The 21,823-nt window shown below is 47.4% G+C and overlaps 1 protein-coding gene across 1 annotated transcript in view; it reads left to right on the forward strand.

Annotated features, from left to right (window-relative positions):
* WDR36 (WD repeat domain 36) overlaps positions 1-21,823 on the forward strand; it is a 260,444-nt gene that overhangs the window by 81,996 nt on the left and 156,625 nt on the right. Inside the window, exons 6-7 of the mRNA XM_063964112.1 lie at positions 298-352; positions 2,036-2,168. Of these exons, the coding sequence (XP_063820182.1) occupies positions 298-352; positions 2,036-2,168 (188 nt within the window). The remainder of the gene's footprint in view (positions 1-297; positions 353-2,035; positions 2,169-21,823) is intronic.

The raw sequence follows: 21,823 nt of genomic DNA on the forward strand, positions 1-21,823 counted from the left end.
TCGAATCTAGGACGCACATATCCTTCAATTGGTCCGTTTTTCGACAGCGGGACTGTCGAATCCGTTTTTTATTGAATATGTCGAATTCGGGTCCCGGCGGGAGGGTATGTGACTGTCGAATTGTGTTGAATTTAAAAACGGTCGAATTCCAGCCGGTATTCGACCGCAATTGCATATATCCTATCATATTTAGCACTGTAATTTGATCCGTTTACAAATGTGGTTTGCAGCAATGAGATTGTTTTTAATATTTTCAAATAACTGATACATTTTTTAACATATATTTTTACTTTTCAGCAAACTTTTATTTACATTCTCTGGATGGGGCTCCGGTGTGACTGTTCTTCAGCAGGTATGTGGAATTCTTTTACATCTTACCCTTTGCGGAGTTCCTTTATCTTTGTGGTTTGCATATAAAAATGTATCTCTTTTTATGGGGGAATAAATAGAAGCTCACATGTTTTATTCTGGCCCTACAATCTAAATTTGTTACCGTACACGTTTGTTATCTCTACAAATCCATATTTTAACATAGTAGTATGCAGAAGTTGGTCTTTGCACGCTGTTATAGTCCTGATAAAATCCATCCCAGATCCCTCTTGTCTTCTCTGTAGTGAATACTTGAGCATAAGGCCCATTTTTAATTTTCATGCAGGCAAAGGTAATTGAGTAATTAGCCACAACATTTGAAATGTACCGAAGTTACTACATGACCTTTCAGTGGAGGTTTCAGTGGAATGCAGGTCTCGCTTTCTGTATTATGCAACATAGGCCTCGTAATTGTGCATTCCATCAGCAAGTGTGTACAGTGATGATGGAAATTATAAATTACTGTTGAGGGATTTTTTATTTTGTAGCACTGTTCCCGGCAAAACCAGACTTTAATTAATCTGACCTATATGCTCACACATAGTAATTAGTACATGCCTCCAATCTACTGACCCTGTATGGACTTGTTCATTTTAGTGCTTCACTCTTTACTAATGCAAATCTATCTAATCTATAAAAATGAAAATTTGTCCTTCTGTCTTTCTATACAAATCCACAGTTTACAAGCGAAGATCGTAAAATTTTACATACGAGCGTATTAAAACACAGCAGAGGCAACTAAAACAATTTGAAATCCCTAGCACCCCTAGGGGGGCAGGCAGCAGCACAGAGTATATCAGGAGACAGCATAACACCGGAATTGCTGGAGCAGTGTACTCATAAATTGGTACACATATGCCTTACAATCTGGCAACAAACACTATGGGGGTCAGACACCCCTAGCACCCCTAGGGGTGCGACAGCAGCACAGAGTATTTCAGCAGACAGCATAACTCCCGAATGCCTGTATCAATTTACAACAAACTTGGTACACAGATGACTTACACTCTTTGAATAAATACTGTGGGGGTAACCCACCACCAGCACCCCTAGGGGTGGCCCAGCTGCACAGACTATATCAGGACATGCATGATATGTCAGTGATGACAGGGCTGCATGTGACAGTGACGATGTGAAGAGGGGAATGCAGGTAGCACAAACACACATACTGAGAGTTGTATAGTGGAAGTAGCACGAACCCCCAGCAGCACAGAGTATATCAGGAGATACATAATGTTCTGCGCTATATAAGAAATTGTACAAAAATCAATAATTTCACAGGGACACTGACATGATGTGAGGAGGGGAATGGAGGCAGCAGGAAGCCACAGACTGAGAGTTGTATAGCGGGAAGAGCATGGTCCCTTGGAGGACCAAAAAGGGGTCCAGCCACTACACAAAGTGCGTCAGGGATGCAAGATATGCCTATATACTAGCTCTCCAACCAACGTAAATTAACGAACAACTATTATTCTCATTTACCATGCTCATCCTGTAGTGAAGCACGGGTATTCAGCTATCTACAATGTTATTTATACTGTGTGTTTAATTTTATTTTCGTAAACAGACATTCTTAAAATCCCGGGCATCGCCGGGTACTCCAGCTAGTGTAAAATAAAAATTGATATAATGCTGTAATGAAAATTCTGTTTTCTTGTGCTTTCAGGCACCAGCAGTAGATGTCGTGGCAATTGGGTTGACTTCAGGCAAAATTGTTATACATAACATTAAGTTTGATGAAACATTAATGACATTTCAACAAGACTGGGGCCCTATCACTGCAATATCCTTCCGCACTGGTGAGTCAGGATATTTCAACCTTCTCATCCATTATAAACATTCATCAATAATGAGAGGGGAATCAGTCACTCGGTAGGCTTTTCTTCTAGAATTGTCTTCCTAGGTAAATGAGCATAAAACCAATCTGGACTAATAGTTTTGGAGCACTTGCTACTTGCAGTTCATTATGGTACATCTACCGTCTATGCTGTGTGACGTAACGTGCATATGCATAAATTTAAAAAGACCTTTTCTGGTATAACTTTATCCCACTATTGAGCCACGCAGTTCTGTATGCCTGCTTATTTATACTGTATTTCTCTAGCATCCATAAGGGATATTGGGGAGACTTAGTACGATGGGGTATAGACGGGGTCCAAAGGAGCCGGTGCACTTTAAGTTTCTTCAACTGGGTGTGCTGGCTCCTCCCCTCTATGCCCCCTCCCACAGGCAGTTTAGAAAAAAGTGCCCTCAGGAGAGGATGCACACTCTGCAAGCTCCAGAGTTTTCTTCAGTTTCTTTTAAAATCTTTGTTATTTTCGGTATGCTGTTTGGGCAACAGCATACCTGCACCGTGGGAGGTAAGGGGTGGCGACGGACACCGGCTGTTGCGAGGTCTCAGCCGCTTCCCTGCTGCAGGACCACTGTCCAGAGAGGTGTTTGTACAGCGGGACACTGCACCCTGGCGGTCACAATCGCAGCACGCCGCACACCCCTAACAATAGCCTGAAGGTGACATCAGTGGTGAGTACAAACCGGGGGCCCGGTTCATGGTGCGACGGAATGCAGGGGCGGCATAAGGGACTTCCCTGTGTAAACTGGCAGCGTTAGGTAAAACTAGCACTTGTGTGATGTTTTCTACTCATGGGGAGACTTTTGCCAGTATAAAAACTACAGAAACTCCGGCGCCATTACAGGGGGCGTAGCTTCCTCAAAGCAGGACCAGCTGCGTGCGCATACAGCACCTCCAGACACTTTGATAATGCTGGAAAACTGATACAGGGGTGTAGCAAAGGGGGAGAGCCGCTATTGTACACTAATCTGTGTCCTGAAAAGGACAAAATACCGGTGTTACACTGTGATCTAACAGCTTGCAGCCTCTCTGGGGCTTTTTAGCTTGTTTGTGCTGGTCCCTTCTCTCTGTCTCCCTCTCACTTACAGTAAGGGCAGGCTTGCTATTGTGTTACTTGTCTGTGTATGTAAGTGTTGTTACTGTAAACATGGTAAAACTCCAATTATGCAGTGTATGTCACACCAGATTCTCTCCTACTACGTCAGGTTCATTATCATGTGAACAATGTAGTCCGTCCTCACAGCTCAGTGAGGGGACTGGGAAGGGAGGGTCAAGAGCCTTCCTGGCTAGGTGTCATAAAAAACATGATGCCAGATATGTCATCTCAGCTCACTGCTAATGCTCAGAGGAGTTGGAACCCATTGCTGGGGAGTCCCCTTCTGCACAGGGTATTGAACCCCTCATTTTAGCTTTACGGGACGTGTTAAAACTTCCTGTAGAGGACGCTGTGACACAGCAGTCGTTTTTCTTCACACAGAACAAGCCCAGTGTCACTTTCTCTGATTCTGCAGAGCTAGGTGACCTGTTTAAGTTATCTGGATTTTTCCAGGCTAAGAAAATACCAGGTGTCAAAACGTTTTTTACACACTTTCCCATTTGCTTCTGAAGGCAGAAAATTCTGTGAAGAATCCCCGGCTGTGGATGTATCAGTCTCACGCCTATCCAAAAAGGCGGTACTGCCGGCCCCGGGCTTTTTTCACTATGAAGGACCCTGGGGATAGAAAGATAGAGACTACACTAAAGTCTATCTACGCAGCGGTGGGCCTGTCTCAAAGACCTGGGCTACTCAGATTCAGGAGGGCGTCTTGGGGGATATGCCCTTGATCACTACAGTGACTCTCCAGAAGCACATTCAGGACACTGCACGTGTCCCGTGTGACTGTCTCAAGGAGATGGGCAATATTAATGCTAGGACCACTGCTATGTCCATGTCGGCGCGCAGGGCTTTGTTGTGTCAGTGGATAGCGGACGCAGAATCTTAGCGCAGTGTCGAATCTCTCCTCTTTTCGGGAGAATGGCGGAGATAATGTTCCAACTCCGGATGCAGGGGGTAAATGTTGTTCCTTACCTGGATGATCTCTTGATAAAAGCAAGATCCAGGGAGCTTTTATTGCTCCGTATAGACTGCACTATCCAGCTTCTGTCACACCTTGGGTGGATCCTCAGATTCAGGAGGGCCTCTTGGGGGATATGCCCCTGGTCACTACAGTGACTCTCCTGAAGCAATTTCAGGACATTGCACGTGTCCCGTGTGACTCTCTCAAGGCGATAGGCAATATTAATGCTAGGACCACTGCTATGGCAGTGTCGGTGCCAGGGCTTTGTTGTGTCAATGGATAGCGGACACAGAATCTAAGCGCAGTGTCGAATCTCTCCTCTTTTCGCGGTAATGGCTCTTTGGGGTAGAATTGGATACGTGGATTTCTAAAGTTACTGCGAGGAAATCCATGTTTCTCTAACGTCCTAGAGGATGCTGGGGACTCCGTAATGACCATGGGGAATAGACGGGCTCCGCAGAAGATAGGGTACTTTAAGAAAGACTTTAGGATTCTGGGTGTGCACTGGCTCCTCCCTCTATGCCCCTCCTCCAGACCCCAGTTTTAGACTGTGCCCAGAGGAGAATGGGTGCACTGCAGGGAGCTCTCCTGAGTTTCCTGCTTAGAAAGCATTTTTGTTAGGATTTTTTCTCTTTTTCAGGGAGCACTACTGGCAACAGGCTCCCTGCATCGAGGGAGAGAGGAGCAGACCTACTTAAATGTTAGGCTCTGCTTCCTCGGCTACTAGACACCATTAGCTCCAGAGGGAATGAACACGGGTTCGTCCTGGGCGTTCACCCCAGAGCCGCGCCGCCAGAAGAAACGAAGACAGAAGACGTCTCAGGCGGCAGAAGCCTTCGGTGCTTCACAGAGGTAACGCACAGCACTGCAGCTGTGCGTCATTGCTCCGCTACCCCTCACACACTCCGGTCACTGTAAGGGTGCAGGGCGCAGGGGGGGCGCCCTGGGCAGCAATGAATACCTCTCCTATGGCAAAATGACCTATATACATGTACAGGTGGGCACTGTACATGTATAAAAAAGAGCCCCCGCCATTTTTTAATAAGTTTGAGCGGGCTTCACCCTCAGCACTCACCAGCGCCATTTTCTCTACACAGCACCGCTGAGAGGAAGCTCCCCGGACTCTCCCCTGCTTGACACACGGTGAAAGGGGGTTTTAAAGTAGAGGGGGGGGCACATTATTGGCGTTTATACACTACAGCAGCGCTACTGGGTAAACATTCTGTGTTTTTCTCCAGGGACATATAGCGCTGGGGTGTGTGCTGGCATACTCTCTCTGTCTCTCCAAAGGGCCTCATGGGGAACCTGTCTTCAGAAAAGAGATTCCCTGTGTGTGTGAAGTGTGTCTGTACGTGTGTGTCGACATGTTTGACGAGGAAGACTCACCTAAGGCGGAGGGGGAGTGCATGATGGTCAGGTCGCCGTCGGCAACGCCGACACCGGACTGGGTGGATATGTGGAATGTCTTGAATGCAAATGTAAATTTACTGCATAAACGATTAGACAAGGCTGAGGCTAGGGATCAGTCAGGTAGTCAGACCATGCCTGTCCCTGTGGCACCAGGACCTTCGGGGTCTCAAAAACGCACCATATCCCAGATCACTGACACAGATACCGACACAGAGACTGACTCTAGTGTCGACTATGAGGATGCAAAATTACAGCCAAAGGTGGCGAAATGTATTCGTTACATGAGTATGGCCATTAAAGAGGCTTTGCATATCACTGAGGAACCCCCTATCCCTGACACGAGGGTACACGGTACACATGTATAAAGGGAAAAAGCCTGAGGTCACTTTTCCGTCCTCATTTGAACTAAGCGACTTGTGCGAAAAGGCTTGGGAATCTCCAGATAGGAGACTACGGGGTATATGCAATTCACGGCGAATCGCGGCAAATTATCGCCGTTTTTAAATTCGACACAATTCGACAGGTGAATTCCGGCAGGTGGCTGCTGGAATTCACCATATTCAATGCAAAACGGATTCGACAGACCCGCGGGCGAAAATCGGCCGATTTGGCGGATTTTGCCGCGATTTTAAAAAACGGGGAAAAACCCGGAAAAAAAAATGGCGTGGGGTCCCCCCTCCAAAGCATAACCAGCCTCGGGCTCTTCGAGCTTTTCCTGGTTCTAAAAATGCGGGGAAAAAATTGACAGGGGATCCCCCGTATTTTTAAAACCAGCACCGGGCTCTGCGCCTGGTGCTGGTGCCAAAAATACGGGGGACAAAACGAGCAGGGGTCCCCCGTATTTTTCACACCAGCATCGGGCTCCACTAGCTGGACAGATAATGCCACAGCCGGGGGTCACTTTTATGCCGTGCCCTGCGGCCGTGGCATTAAATATCCAACTAGTCACCCCTGGCCGGGGTACCCTGGGGGAGTGGGGACCCCTACAATCAAGGGGTCCCCCCCCCCCCCAGCCATCCAAGGGCCAGGGGTGAAGCCCGAGGCTGTCCCCCCCCCCATCCAATGGGCTGCGGATGGGGGGGCTGATAGCCTTTTGTGATAATAAAAAGATATTGTTTTTTCCAGTAGTACTACAAGTCCCAGCAAGCCTCCCCCGCAAGCTGGTACTTGGAGAACCACAAGTACCAGCATGCGGGAGAAAAACGGGCCCGCTGGTACCTGTAGTACTACTGGAAAAAAAATACCCAAATAAAAACAGTACACAGACACCTTGATAGTAAAACTTTATTACACACTACCGACACACACATACTTACCTATGTTGACACGCCGACTGCCACGGTCTCCGACGATCCGAGGGTACCTGTGAAAAAATGATACTCACCTTCCAGCGTCCAGAGGTACATCCACGTCCAGATATAAATCCACGTACTTGTTAAAAAAACAAACCGAACACCCGCTCCATACCGGACTAAAAGGGGTCCCATGCTTTCACATCAGACCCCTTTCTCCCGAATGCCGGGACATCACGTGACTCCTGTCACTGAAGTCCCTTCAGCCAATCAGGAAGCGCTACTTCCGTGGCGCTCACCTGATTGGCTGTGCGCTGTCTGTGCTGTGACAGCGCATCGCAAAGCCGCTCCATTAGTTTCAATGGTGGGAACTTAGCGGCTAGCGGTGGGGTTACCCGCGGTCAGCCGCTGACCGGCGGGTGACCTCACCGCTAGCCGCTAAGTTCCCACCATTGAATAAAATGGACGGGGCTGTGCGATGCGCTGTCTGAGTTCAGACAGCGCACAGCCAATCAGGTGAGCGCAACGAAGTTGCGCTTCCTGATTGGCTTTAGAGACCTTTGTGTGACAGCTGTCACTGACAGGTCTCATTCGTGGAAAGGGGTCTCATGTGTCAGCATGGGACCCCTTTCAGTCCGGTGGCCCGTGTGTTCGTTTTCTTTTTTTGCCAAGTACGTGGATGTATCTCTGGACCATGGCTGAGGTGAGTATATTGATCTTTTATTTTCAGGTATCCGTGGATTCTACATGGAGAAGAGGACCGATGTCGGCGTGTGAACATAGGTAAGTATGTGTGTGTCGACGTATGAAATAAAGTTTTACTGTCACGGTGTGTGTGTCCTGTTTTTATTTGGGTATTTTTTTCCCAGTAGTACTACAGGTACCAGCGGGCCCGTTTTTCTCCCGCATGCTGGTACTTGTGGTTCTCCAAGTACCAGCTTGCGGGGGAGGCTTGCTGGGACTTGTAGTACTGCTGGAAAAAACAATATTCTTTTCATTATCACAAAAGGCTATCAGCCCCCCCATCCGCAGCCCATTGGATGGGGGGGGACAGCCTCGGGCTTCACCCCTGGCCCTTGGGTGGCTGGGGGGGGGGACCCCTTGATTGAAGGGGTCCCCACTCCCCCAGGGTACCCCGGCCAGGGGTGACTAGTTGGATATTTAATGCCACGGCCGCAGGGCACGGCATAAAAGTGACCCCCGGCTGTGGCATTATCTGTCCAGCTAGTGGAGCCCGATGCTGGTGTGAAAAATACGGGGGACCCCTGCTCGTTTTGTCCCCCGTATTTTTGGCACCAGCACCAGGCGCAGAGCCCGGTGCTGGTTTTAAAAAATACGGGGGATCCCCTGTCAATTTTTCCCCCGCATTTTTAGAACCAGGACCAGCTCGAAGAGCCCGAGGCTGGTTATGCTTTGGAGGGGGGACCCCACGCCATTTTTTTAAAGGATTTTACCGTTCCAGCAAAAAAAAAAAAAAAAAAAAAAAAATAATAATAATATTTTAAAAAATATATAAATAATATTTGTGCCTCCCAAAAAAAAAAAAAAAAAAGTACCTAATCCCTTCTAATATAAATAGATATGCTATTCCTAAAAAAAAAAACACCAAAAAAAACATGTTTAAATTTTTTTTTATTGTTTTCACCCTCCAAAGTGTGGCGGATTGAAAATGACGAATTTGCTGTCTAAAAGCACTGCTGTCGAATTTCCAAACTTGAATTGAATATGCTTTGGTCGAATTGCAGCACTTGTATCATTGCAGAAAAGTTGAATTTGCAAAAATTCGAATTTCAAAAAGTCGAATTTTGAAAGTCCGTTTTTTGGTCGGAAAGCACTGAATTGCATAGGCGAATTTTTTTTGGGGGCGAAAATGACCCGAAATTCGACAATTTCGGGAATTCGACCGCAATTGCATATACCCCTACAAGTTCCCAAAAGGATTCTTATGGCGTATCCCTTTCCACAAAAGGACAGGATACGATGGGAATCTTCGCCGAAGGTAGACAAGGCGCTGACACGCTTATCCAAGAAGGTGGCACTGCCTTCTCAGGATACAGCTTCCCTCAAGGATCCTGCTGATCGTAAGCAGGAGGTTACCATGAAGCACATTTACACACATTCCGGTACTATCGTTAGACCGGCTATGGCATCGGCCTGGGTGTGTAGTGCTATCGCAGCTTGGACAGATTCCTTATCTATGGAACTTGACACCCTAGATAAGGATACCATTCTAATGACCCTAGAGCATATCAAAGATGCTGCTTTATATATGAGGGATGCTCAAAGAGACATTTGTTTACTAAGCTCCAGAATAAATGCTATGTCTATTTCTGCTAGGCGACTCCTGTGGACCCGACAGTGGACGGGGGAGGCCGACTCAAAGCGGCATATGGAGTCGTTGCCTTACAAGGGGGAGGAGTTGTTTGGAGAAGGCCTCTCGGACTTTGTCTCCACTGCTACGGCCAGTAAATCAAATTTCTTACCTTATGTCCCCCCGCAGCATACTAAAAAGGCACCTCATTATCAAATGCAGTCCTTTCGTTCCAATAAAAGCAAGAAGGTACGGGGATCGTCCTTCCTTGCCAGAGGAAAAGGCAAGGGAAAAAAGCTGCATGCAGAGAAAATGCCCAGGAGCAGAAGTCCTCCCCTACATCTGCAAAGTCCACCGCATGACGCTGGGGCTTCCCGGGGGGAGTCAGCTCAAGTGGGGGCGCGTCTTCCATTTTTCAGCCAGGTCTGGGTTCACTCACAGGTGGATCCCTGGGCTATAGAGATGGTTTCTCAGGGATACAGGCTGGAATTCGAAGACGTGCCTCCTCGCCGGTTTTTCAAATCGGCTCTGCCAGCTTCCCCGTCAGAGAGGGAGTTAGTGTTGACTGCAATTCAAAAATTGTATCTTCAACAGGTATTAGTCAAAGTTCCTCTTCTCCAGCAAGGAAAGGGGTATTACTCAACCCTGTTTGTGGTCCCGAAACCGGACAGTTCGGTCAGGCCCATTTTGAATCTAAAATCCCTGAACTTGTACTTGAAAAAGTTCAAGTTCAAGATGGAATCGCTCAGAGCGGTCATCGTCAGCCTGGAGGGGGGGGGGGGGGATTGGATGGTGTCCCTGGACATAAAGGATGCATACCTTCATGTTCAGATTTTCCCTCCTCATAAGGCGTTCCTGAGATTTGCAGTACAGGACTGTCATTACCAATTTCAGACGTTGCCGTTTGGGCTTTCCACAGCCCCGATAATTTTCACCAAGGTAATGGCGGAAATGATGGTGCTCCTGCGCAAGCAGGGGGTCACAATTATCCCATACCTGGACGATCTCCTCATAAAGGCGAGATCTCGGGAGAATTTGCTGGACAGCGTGTCGCTGTCGGTGAGGATGTTGCAGGGGCACGGCTGGATTCTCAATTTACCGAAGTCCCAGCTAGTCCCTACAACGCGCCTGACCTTTCTGGGTCTGATTCTAGACACAGACCAGAAAAAGGTTTTTCTTCCGATGGAAAAGGCTCAGGAGCTCATGGCCCTGGTCAGGAACCTATTAAAGCTAGAAACTGTTTCAGTGCATCATTGCACACGTGTCCTGGGGAAGATGGTGGCATCGTATGAGGCCATCCCCTTCGGCAGGTTCCATGCGAGGACCTTTCAATGGGATCTACTGGACAAATGGTCCGGGTCCCATTTACAAATGCATCAAAGGATCACCCTGTCTCCCAGAGCCAGGGTATCTCTCCTGTGGTGGCTGTACAGTGCTTACCTCTTGGAAGGCCGCAGGTTCGGAATTCAGGACTGGATCCTGGTGACCACGGACGCAAGCTTCCGAGGTTGGGGAGCGGTCACACTGGGAAGAAGCCTATCTTCCCGGACCATAATATCCCTCCTGTGGTGGCTTCAAAGTTCTCACCTCCAAGAGGGACGCAGGTTCGGGATCCAGGATTAGGTCCTGGTGACCACGGATGCAAGCCTCCGGGGCTGGTGAGCAGTCACACAGGGAAAAATTTCCAGGGAAAATGGTCAAGCCAGGAAGCTTGTCTGCACATAAACGTTCTGGAATTAAGAGCCATCTACATCGGCCTTCTACAAGCGGAACACCTTCTTTGCGGTCTGCCTGTCCTGATTCAGTCGGACAACATAACAGCAGTGGCGTACATAAACCGCCAGGGTGGAAGAAAGAGCAGACTGGCGGTGGCCACAAAAGTTCTCCGCTGGGCGCAAAAACATGTAAGCACTCTGTCAGCGGTCTTCATTCCGGGTGTGGACAACTGGGAAGCAGACTTCCTCAGCAGATATGATCTCCATCCAGGAGAGTGGGGTCTTCATCAAGAGGTCTTTGCAGAAGTGACAAGTCATTGGGGAATTCCTCAAATAGACATGATGGCGTCTCGCCTCAACAAGAAGCTTCAGAGATATTGTTCCAGGTCGAGGGACCCTCAAGCGATAGCAGTGGACGCCCTGGTAACTCCGTGGGTGTTTCAGTCGGTTTATGTATTCCCTCCACTTCCACTCATTCCAAAAGTGATAAGGATCATAAGAAGAACAAGGGTTCAGGCGATACTCATTGTTCCAGATTGGCCACGGAGGGCCTGGTATCCGGATCTTCAGGAATTACTCATAGGAGATCCCTGGCCTCTTCCTCTAAGAGAGGATCTGTTACTGCAAGGGCCGTGCGTGTTTCAGGACTTACCGCGGTTGCGTTTGACAGCGTGGTGGTTGAACGCCAAATCCTAGCTCGGAAAGGTATTCCCGGGGAAGTCATCCCCACTCTGCTTAAAGCTAGAAAGGAGGTTACGGCGAAGAATTATCACCGTATTTGGAGAAAGTATGTGTCTTGGTGTGAATCCAAGAAGGCTCCTAAGGAAGAATTTCAGCTGGGTCGTTTTCTCCATTTTTTGCAGGCAGGTGTGGATGCGGGCCTAAAATTAGGCTCCATTAAAGTGCAGATATCGGCCTTATCTATTTTCTTTCAAAAAGAATTGGCCGCCCTTCCAGAGGTTCAGACTTTCGTGAAAGAAGTGCTGCACATCCAACCTCCGTTTGTGCCCCCAGTGGCACCATGGGACCTTAACGTGGTGTTGCAGTTTATGTCACACTGGTTTGAACCTTTCCGAAAGGTTGAGTTAAAATTTCTCGCTTGGAAAGTGGTCATGCTTTTGGCCTTGGCGTCCGCAAGGCGGGTGTCGGAATTAGCGGCTTTGTCTCACAAGAGCCCCTATTTGATCTTCCATGTGGATAGAGCGGAATTGAGAACTCGTCAACAATTTCTGTCAAAGGTGGTTTCGTCGTTTCACATGAACCAACCTATTGTGGTGCCTGTGCTACGGAAGCCTTGGCTGATTCAAAGTCTCTCGATGTAGTCAGAGCTTTGAAAATTTATGTCGCCAGAACGGCTCAGATTAGGAAATCAGAGGCTCTGTTTGTCCTATATGCTCCCAACAAAATTGGGGCTCCTTCTTCTAAGCAGACTATTGCCCGCTGGATCTGTAATACGATTCGGCATGCTCATTCTACGGCTGGATTGTCGTTGCCGAAGTCGGTGAAGGCCCATTCTACCAGGAAGGTGGGCTCATCTTGGGCAGCTGCCCGAGGAGTCTCGGCGCTTCAACTTTGCCGAGCAGCTATTTGGTCGGGTTTAAATACTTTTGCTAAGTTCTACAAGTTTGATACCCTGGCTGATGAGGACCTCCTGTTTGCTCAATCGGTGCTGCAGAGTCGTCCGTACTCTCCCGCCTGGTCTGGAGCTTTGTTATAGACCCCATAGTCCTTTTGGAGTCCCCAGCATCCTCTAGGACGTATGAGAAAATAGGATTTTAATACCTACCGGTAAGTCCTTTTCTCCTAGTCCGTAGAGGATGCTGGGCGCCCGTCCCAGTGCGGACTGCATCTGCAGTACGTGTTGATAGTTATTGCTTTTGTTACACAGAGTTTGTGTTTTCAGTTATGTTCAGCCTGTTGCTGGTTTTAGTTCATGCTGTTAACTGGTATTTTCTTAAAAGCCATGTTGTACGGTGTGTTGTGGTGTGAGCTGGTATGTATCTCACCTTTAGTTTAACAAAAATCCTTTTCCTCAAATTGTCCGTCTCCCTGGGCACAGTTCCTATAACTGAGGTCTGGAGGAGGGGCATAAAGGGAGGAGCCAGTTCACACCCATTTAAAGTTTTAAAGTGCCCATGTCTCCTGCGGATCCCGTCTATACCTCATGGTGCTTTTGGAGTCCCCAGCATCCTCTACGGCAGGGGTGGGGAACCTGCGGCCCTCCAGCTGTTGTTGAACTACACATCCCAGCATGCCCTGCAACAGTTTTAGCACGGCCAAATTGCAAAACTGTAGCAGGGCATGCCCGTATGTGTAGTTCAACAACAGCTGGAGGGCCAAAGGTTCCCCACCCCTGCTCTACGGACTAGGAGAAAAGTATTTACCGGTAGGTATTAAAATCCTATTTTTTCCTGCTCAACCGATACTTTAATGTGTTTTTGTATATTTCTGATTTTACATTTTTTTTTTTTTTTTTAACCTCATTTATCTATATACTTTTTTTTAAATTTCAATAAAACTACAGGTGGAGTATGCCATATCCAAATATTCCGAAATACGGAATTTTTTGAGTGAGATAGTGAAACCTTTATTTTCTGATGGCTAATTGTACACAAACTTTGTTTAATACACAAAGTTATAAAAAATATTGGCTAAAATGACCTTCAGGATGTGTGTGTAAGCAGTTATTCCAAAATACGGAAAAATCCGATATCCAAAATACTTCTGGTCCCAAGCATTTTGGATGAGGGATACTCAACCTGTACTTACTTTTTTTTATTTTTCTTATATAAGATTTATCCGAAAAGACTATTCTAAGGGTAATCTTGAGGTGACTTTTTAAACAGAACATAAATTGGCTTTTCAGTATGAGACGGTTCTTGAAGTCGCATTACATGTGTGTCCTCATACATCTTGCAGCAATATGCCATTCAACAGGAGATGCTTGGTGCGAGTCAGATGGCAGCTCTGCTAACATCGGGCATCTTTTTTTTTCTCTAACGTCCTAGATGATGCTGGGACACCGTAAGGACCATGCGGATAGACGGGCTCCGCAGGAGACATGGGCACTTAAAGAAAGACTTTGACTCTGGGTGTGCACTGGCTCCTCCCTCTATGCCCCTCCTCCAGACTTCAGTTTGATACTGTGCCCAGTGGAGACTGGGTGCATTTCAGGAGCTCTCCTGAGTTTCCTTTAAGAAAGCATTTTTGTTAGGTTTTTTATTTTCAGGGAGTCTGCTGGCAACAGACTCCCTGCATCGAGGGACTGAGGAGAGAGAAACAGACCCACTTCTCTGAGTTTCAGGGCTCTGTTTCTTAGGCTACCGGACACCATTAGCTCCAGAGGGATCGGTACGCAGGTCTCACCCTCGCCGTCCGTCCCAGAGCCGCGCCGCCGTCCTCCTCGCAGAGCCGTAAGAAAGAAGCCGGGTGAGTATGTGAGGAAAAGACCATCTGAGGCGGCAGAAGACACTTGGATCTTCACTGAGGTAACGCACAGCACTGCAGCTGTGCGCCGTTGCTCCCCTTCACCTCACACACTCCGGTCACAGTGAGGGTGCAGGGTGCAGGGCGCAGGGGGGGGCGCCCTGGCAGCAATATATAAACCTCTCTTATGGCACAGATGTGTATATATACATGTACAGCTGGGCACTGTACATGTATAAAAAGAGCCCCCGCCTTGTATTGAAAAAATTGAGCGGGACAGAAGCCCGCTGCCGAGGGGGCGGGGCTTCTCCCTCAGCACTCACCAGAGCCATTTTTTCTCCACAGCACCACTGAGAGGAAGCTCCCCGGACTCTCCCCTGCTTGACACACGCTGACAGAGGGTTTTAAAGTAGAGGGGGGCACATAATTGGCGCAGATACATAAAACAACGCTGCTGGGTAAACATTAATTTACTGTGTTATTCCTGGGTCATATAGCGCTGGGGTGTGTGCTGGCTTACTCTCTCTCTGTCTCTCCAAAGGGCCTGGTGGGGAACCTGTCTTCAGAAAAGAGCTTCCCTGTGTATGTGTGGTGTGTCGGTACGTGTGTGTCGACATGTCTGAGGCTGAGGGCTCACCTAAGGAGGAGGGGGAGTTTATGAATGTTAGGTCTCCGTCGGCGGTGCCGACGCCGTACTGGTTTTAAGTGCAAATGTTAATTTATTGCACAAAAGGCTAGACAAAGCCGAAGCTGGGGCACAGTCAGGGAGTCAACCCATGCCCATGCCTGTCCCTATGTCGCCGGGACCTTCGGGGTCTCAGAAGCGCCCACTATCCCAAATAGTTGACACAGATACCGACACGGATTCGGACTCCAGTGTCGATTACGATGATACAAAATTACAGCCAAAGGTGGCTAAAGGTATTCGATATATGATTATCGCAATAAAAGATGTGTTGCATATCACTGAGGAACCCCCTGTCCCTGACACGAGGGTACACATGTATAAAGGAAAGAAACCTGAGGTCTCCTTTCCCTCCTCACATGAGCCTAACGAAGTATGTGAAAAAGCGTGGGAATCTCCAGACAAAAAACTGCAGATTCCCAAAAGGATCCTAACAGCGTATCCTTTCCCATCGCAGGACAGGATACGGTGGGAATCCTCCCCTAGGGTGGACAAGGCCTTGAAGCGCTTAATAAAAAAGATAGCGCTTCCATCCCAAGATACGGCTACCCTCAAGGATCCTGCTGACCGCAAGCAGGAGGTTACCCTGAAGTCCATTTACACATATTCTGGTATGTTACTCAGACCGGCTATTGCGTCGGCCTGGGTTTGAAGTTCTGTAGCAGCATGGACAGATTCCTTATCAACGGATATTGAGACTCTTGATAAGGATACCATTTTATTGACCCTAGGGCATATAAAAGATGCGGTCTTGTATATGAGGGATGCTCAAAGAAACATTAGTTTACTGGGTTCCAGGATAAACGCTATGTCTATTTCTGCTAGGCGTGTCTTATGGACCCGACAGTGGACTGGTGATGCCGACTCCAAGAGACATATGAAGTTGTTGCCTTACAAGGGTGAGGAATTGTTTGGAGAGGGACTCTCGGACCTCGTCTCCACGGCTACGGCAGGTAAAGCAAATTTTTTGCCATATATTCCCCTTTACAATCTAAGAAAGCGCCTCATTATCAAATGCAGTCCTTTCGTTCCAATAAAAGCAAGAGAGCACGTGGATCGTCCTTTCTTGCCAGAGGTAAGGGCAGAGGGAAAAAGCTGCATAACACAGCTAGTTCCCAGGAACAGAAGTCCTCCCCGGCCTCTGCAAAATCCACCGCATGACGCTGGGGCTCCCCTGAGGGAGTCAGCTCCTGTGGGGGCACGTCTTCGACTGTTCAGCCACGTCTGGGTCCACTCACAGGTGGATCCATGGGCAATAGAAATTGTTTCCCAGGGTTACAAGCTGGAATTCGAGGAAGTGCCTCCTCGCCGGTTTTTCAAATCGGCTCTACCGAAACAACCCCTGGAAAGGGAGATAGTGTTACATGCGATTCACAAATTGTGTCTTCAACAAGTGGTGGTAGAGGTTCCCCTGCTTCAAAGAGGGCAGGGGTACTACTCAACTCTGTTTGTGGTTCCGAAACCGGACGGTTCGGTCAGACCCATTTTAAATGTAAAATGCCTGAACCTTTACTTAAAACTGTTCAAGTTCAAAATGGAATCGCTCAGGGCGGTCATCGCCAGCCTGGAAGGGGGAGATTTTTTGGTATCACTGGACATAAAGGATGCATACCTGCATGTCCCCATATATCCTCCTCATCAGGCGTACCTGAGATTTGCGGTACAGGATTGTCATTACCAATTTCAGACGTTGCCGTTTGGGCTTTCCACGGCCCCGAGAATTTTCACCAAGGTAATGGCTGAAATGATGGCGCTCCTGCGCCAGCAGGGTGTCGCAATTATCCCGTACTTGGACGATCTCATAAAAGCGAGATCACGGGAGAAGTTGCTGAACAGCGTATCACTTTCACTGAAGGTGTTACAGCGACACGGCTGGATTCTCAATATTCCAAAGTCGCAGCTGAATCCTACAACTCGTCTGCCCTTCTTGGGCATGATTCTGGACACAGACCAGAAAAGGGTTTTTCTTTCGACAGAAAAAGCGCAGGAACTCATGACTCTAGTCATGAACCTGTTGAAACCAAAACAAGTGTCCGTACATCATTGCACTCAAGTTCTGGGAAAGATGGTGGCAACATACGAAGCCATTCCATACGGCAGATTCCATGCAAGGACTTTCCAATGGGACCTATTAAACAAATGGTCCGGGTCGCATCTGCAATTGCATCAGCGGATCAACCAAAAACAAAAATACTACTTAGACAGCGCCTCACTAATGTACCTAACATCAACAGATAAAGAGAAAATGCAAACTACTGGGGCATTGCGCTTGCCATAACCACTATGTGTGGGAATGGAATAATAAACAGAAAAAACAACAACAATGGCTGCGCTATGAATCAGTAGTTATATATATATATATATATATATATATATATATATATATATATAGAGAGAGAGCAAACGTGTAATAAAAAATAGTAATTTAATATAAAAATGAAATGGCAAAAAAACAAATATTTAACACACCTATATCTGTCACAGGTAATACCTAGCTAATAAAGCTGTAAGAATGATAATGGCTATATATAAGTTCATATTCCACAGTTCGTAACGGAACTTATTAGCTAGGTATTACCTGTGACAGATATAGGTGTGTTAAATATTTGTTTTATTGCCATTTAATTTTTATATTAAATTACTATTTTTTATTACACTTTTGCTCTCTCTCTCTCTCTCTCTCTCTCTCTCTCTCTCTATCTATATATATATATATATATATATATAAACTACTGATTCATAGCGCAGCCATTGTTGTTTTTATTGCATCAGCGGATCACCCAGTGCCCCAGGGCCAGAGTATCTCTCCTGTGGTGGCTAAACAGTGCTCACCTTCTAGAGGGCCGCAGGTTCGGCATTCAGGACTGGATCCTGGTGACCACGGACGCGAGCCTCCGAAGTTGGGGAGCAGTCACACAGGGAAGAATGACTTTGGTCAAGTCAAGAGACTTGTCTTCACATCAACATCCTGGAACTAAGGGCCATATACAACGCCCTACGTCAAGCGGAGATCTTACTTCGCAATCGACCAGTTCTGATCCAGTCAGACAACATCACCGCAGTAGCTCATGTAAACTGCCAAGGCGGCACAAGGAGCAGAGTGGCAATGGCGGAAGCCACCAGAATTCTTTGCTGGGCGGAGAATCATGTAAGCGCTCTGTCAGCAGTGTTCATTCCGGGAGTGGACAACTGGGAAGCAGACTTCCTCAGCAGACACGATCTGCATCCGGGAGAGTGGGGACTTCATCAGGAAGTCTTCGCGCAGATTGCAAGTCGGTGGGGACTACCCCAAATAGACTTGATGGCATCCCGTCTCAACAAAAAGCTACAAAGGTATTGCGCCAGGTCAAGAGACCCTCAGGCGCAATACCTCCTCTTCCTCTCATACCCAAGGTGTTGAGGATAATAAGAAAAAGAGGAGTGAGAACAATTCTCATTGTTCCAGATTGGCCACGAAGGACCTGGTGTCCGGATCTGCAAGAAATGCTCACAGAAGATCCGTGGCCTCTTCCTCTAAGGCAGGACCTGTTACAACAAGGTCCCTGTCTGTTCCAAGACTTACCGCGGCTGCGTTTGACGGCATGGCGGTTGAACGCCGGATCCTAGCGGAAAAAGGTATTCCGGATGAGGTCATTCCTACGCTAATAAAGGCTAGGAAGGACGTGATGTCTAAACATTATCACCGAATATGGCGAAAATATGTTTCTTGGTGTGAGGCCAGGAATGCTCCTACGGAAGAATTCCATCTAGGCCGTTTTCTTCACTTCCTACAAACTGGAATGAATTTGGGCCTTAAATTAGGCTCCATTAAAGTTCAGATTTCGGCTTTATCCATTTTCTTTCAAAAGGAATTGGCCTCTTTACCTGAAGTACAGACGTTTGTGAAGGGAGTACTGCATATTCAGCCTCCTTTTGTACCTCCGGTGGCGCCTTGGGACCTTAACGTGGTGTTAAGTTTCCTTAAGTCACATTGGTTTGAACCACTTAAAACAGTGGAGTTGAAATATCTCACTTGGAAGGTGGTCATGTTGTTAGCCTTGCCTTCATTGGGACAGGGACTGATGTGAATGCGAAAATATTCTCTGTAAAGCGCTGTGAAATATATGCGCACTATACAAATGGTAATAAATAATAGTGTTGAATGCAAGTTTGCTGTAATTAGCCCCTTATGCATTCATGTAGGAAAATGCAGATACCGTATTTGCCTGTATACAGAGTTGTACGCATCTGTGTGGCTGCTCTGCCATACCATTTATTCAGTGCCTTCATCATTAATCAGTACGCATTTGCACCTGGCACAAGAGATCTGTGTGAAATCAGGAGTATCTAAGCACAAGCACAGCTCTACGTAGCATGCTTTTATAACTTTGCCTCTCTGTGAATGCCATCCACATCGCAAGTGAAAAGGTAACTGTTGTATGTGACTCAGTATCGCTCGTTCGTGAGTGTGCTCATTTTTTAGGGCATGTTAACTCTTCTGAACATCTACTGTAGTTTGGAAATGTATCTGTGGCGGTGGAGTGCGATAAGTGTATACGTTTTTATGTATATTCACAGTATACAGATGCTTGAATTTGATGTGATTTTTGTATGGTGAAACATTTTATTCTTAGGGGTCTATTCATGAAGCAGTGAAAAGAGTGGAGAAGTGAGCCAGTGGAGAATTTGCACATGGCAACCAATCCGCTGCTCTGTATGATTTTATAGTATGCAAATTCTAGATGTTACTTCAATGCTGATTGGTTCTTCTCCACTGGCTCACTTCTCCACAGTTTTCACTGCTTCATGAATTAGACCCCAATATCTCTGATTTGATCTGGTTATCCAGATCGAATCAGAAGTCTGCATTGCACACAGTGAATATGCCTAACATAAAGACTGGCAGTAAGAGTGCGCTTGCCGCTTCGTGGGCCTTACATATTAATACACACCAATATTTAGAGCTGCCAGAAGATGACTGGAATTTGTGCTGATGTTTAAAAAGCTGAATGTAGAAGAAGCTATAGGGTTGTAGTAAACAATGTTTCTCCTTCATCCTAGAGGATGCTGGGGACTCCAAAAGGACCATGGGGTATAGACGGGATCCGCAGAAGACATGGGCACTTCAAGACTTTAAATGGGCGTGAACTGGCTCCTCCCCCTATGCCCCTCATCCAGACCTCAGTTAGATTCTGTGCCCAGAGAGACTGGACACACACTAGGGGAGCTCTACAGAGTTTCTCTAGAAAAGACTTTTGTTAGGTTTATTATTTTCAGGGAGCACTACTGGCAACAGGCTCCCTGCTTCGTGGGACTGAGGGGAGAGAAGCAGACCTACTTCTGTGAGTTAAAAGGCTCTGCTTCTTAGGCTACTGGACACCATTAGCTCCTGAGGGTCCGATTACTTGATGCACCTAGGTGCTCGTTCCCGGAGCCGCGCCGCCGTCCCCCTCACAGAGCCTGAAGAGAGAAGCCGGGTGAGTAGCAGAAGCAAGAAGACTTCTGATCTTCCACACAATAACGGCACTATATGGGTGCACGGCGCAGAGGGGGGCACCCTGGGCAGCAATTAAACCTCATTTTGGGGACTGGCAAGACAGTATACAGTGCATAGGCACTGTATACAGACCCCTGCCAGTATAAATAATAGAGGGACACCAGCGCAACATGTAGGAGGCGGGGCTTCATCCTCCAGCTCTAATCAGCGCCATTTTCTCTTCACAGCAAGCTGCAGAGACGCTGGTCCTGGCCCTTCACTTCTGTCTCAAGTTACAGGGTGCAAAAGCAGGGGGGGCACAGCATATTTGGTGTTGTATTTATTTAAATATAAAAGCGCTGCTAGGTCTGGGGTTTTGTAAATTCCTTCAGATCGAGTGAGGCGCTGGGTGTGAGCTGGCAAACTCCCTTTCTGTCTCTGAAGGGCCTTACTGTGGGTCTGTCCCCTATAGCCCAGTGTGATTGTGGGTGTCGGTACTCGTGTGTCGACATGTTTGAGGCTGGATGCTCTTCCCAGGAGGAGGCTGGTGCGGGGGTAGAACAGAATGTGGGAGTGACTCCGTCGGCACCACCGACAGCTGATTGGGTAGATACGTGGAATGTTTTAAATGCAAGTGTGGCTTTGTTGCATAAGAGATTAGACAAATCTGAGTCTCAGAACCAAGCATGGAGACAATCCATGGGAGATGTTTTGTCACAAACTCAAACTTCAGGGTCACAGAAACGTACGTTTACCCAGATAGCAGATACAGATACCGACACAGATTCGGACTCCAGTGTCGACTATAATGATGCTAAATTGAATCCCAAACTGGCTAAGAGCATTCAGTACATGATTGTGGCAATAAAGGATGTGTTATATATCACTGAGGACCCCGCTGTCCCTGAGACAAGGGTCTGTATGTTTAAAGGAAAGAAACCTTAGGTAACGTTTCCTCCCTCTCATGAACTTAACGCTCTTTTTGAAAAGGCTTGGGAAGCTCCTGACAAAAAGTGGCTGATTCCCAGGAGAATTTCTATGGCATACCCGTTTCCCTCTGGGGATAGGTTAGGGTGGGAGTCTTCTCCCACGGTGGACAAAGCTCTAGCGCGTTTGTCCAAGAAGGTGGCGCTACCGTCCCCTGACACGGCAGCCCTTAAAGATCCTGCAGATCGTAAACAGGAAACTACTTTGAAATCTGTTTGTCACTACGGGTACGCTGCTCAGGCCGGTCGTAGCATTGGCATGGGT

This window comes from Pseudophryne corroboree, chromosome 1, assembly GCF_028390025.1.
Source record: "Pseudophryne corroboree isolate aPseCor3 chromosome 1, aPseCor3.hap2, whole genome shotgun sequence".
In the NCBI taxonomy this organism is placed as follows: Eukaryota; Metazoa; Chordata; class Amphibia; order Anura; family Myobatrachidae; genus Pseudophryne; species Pseudophryne corroboree.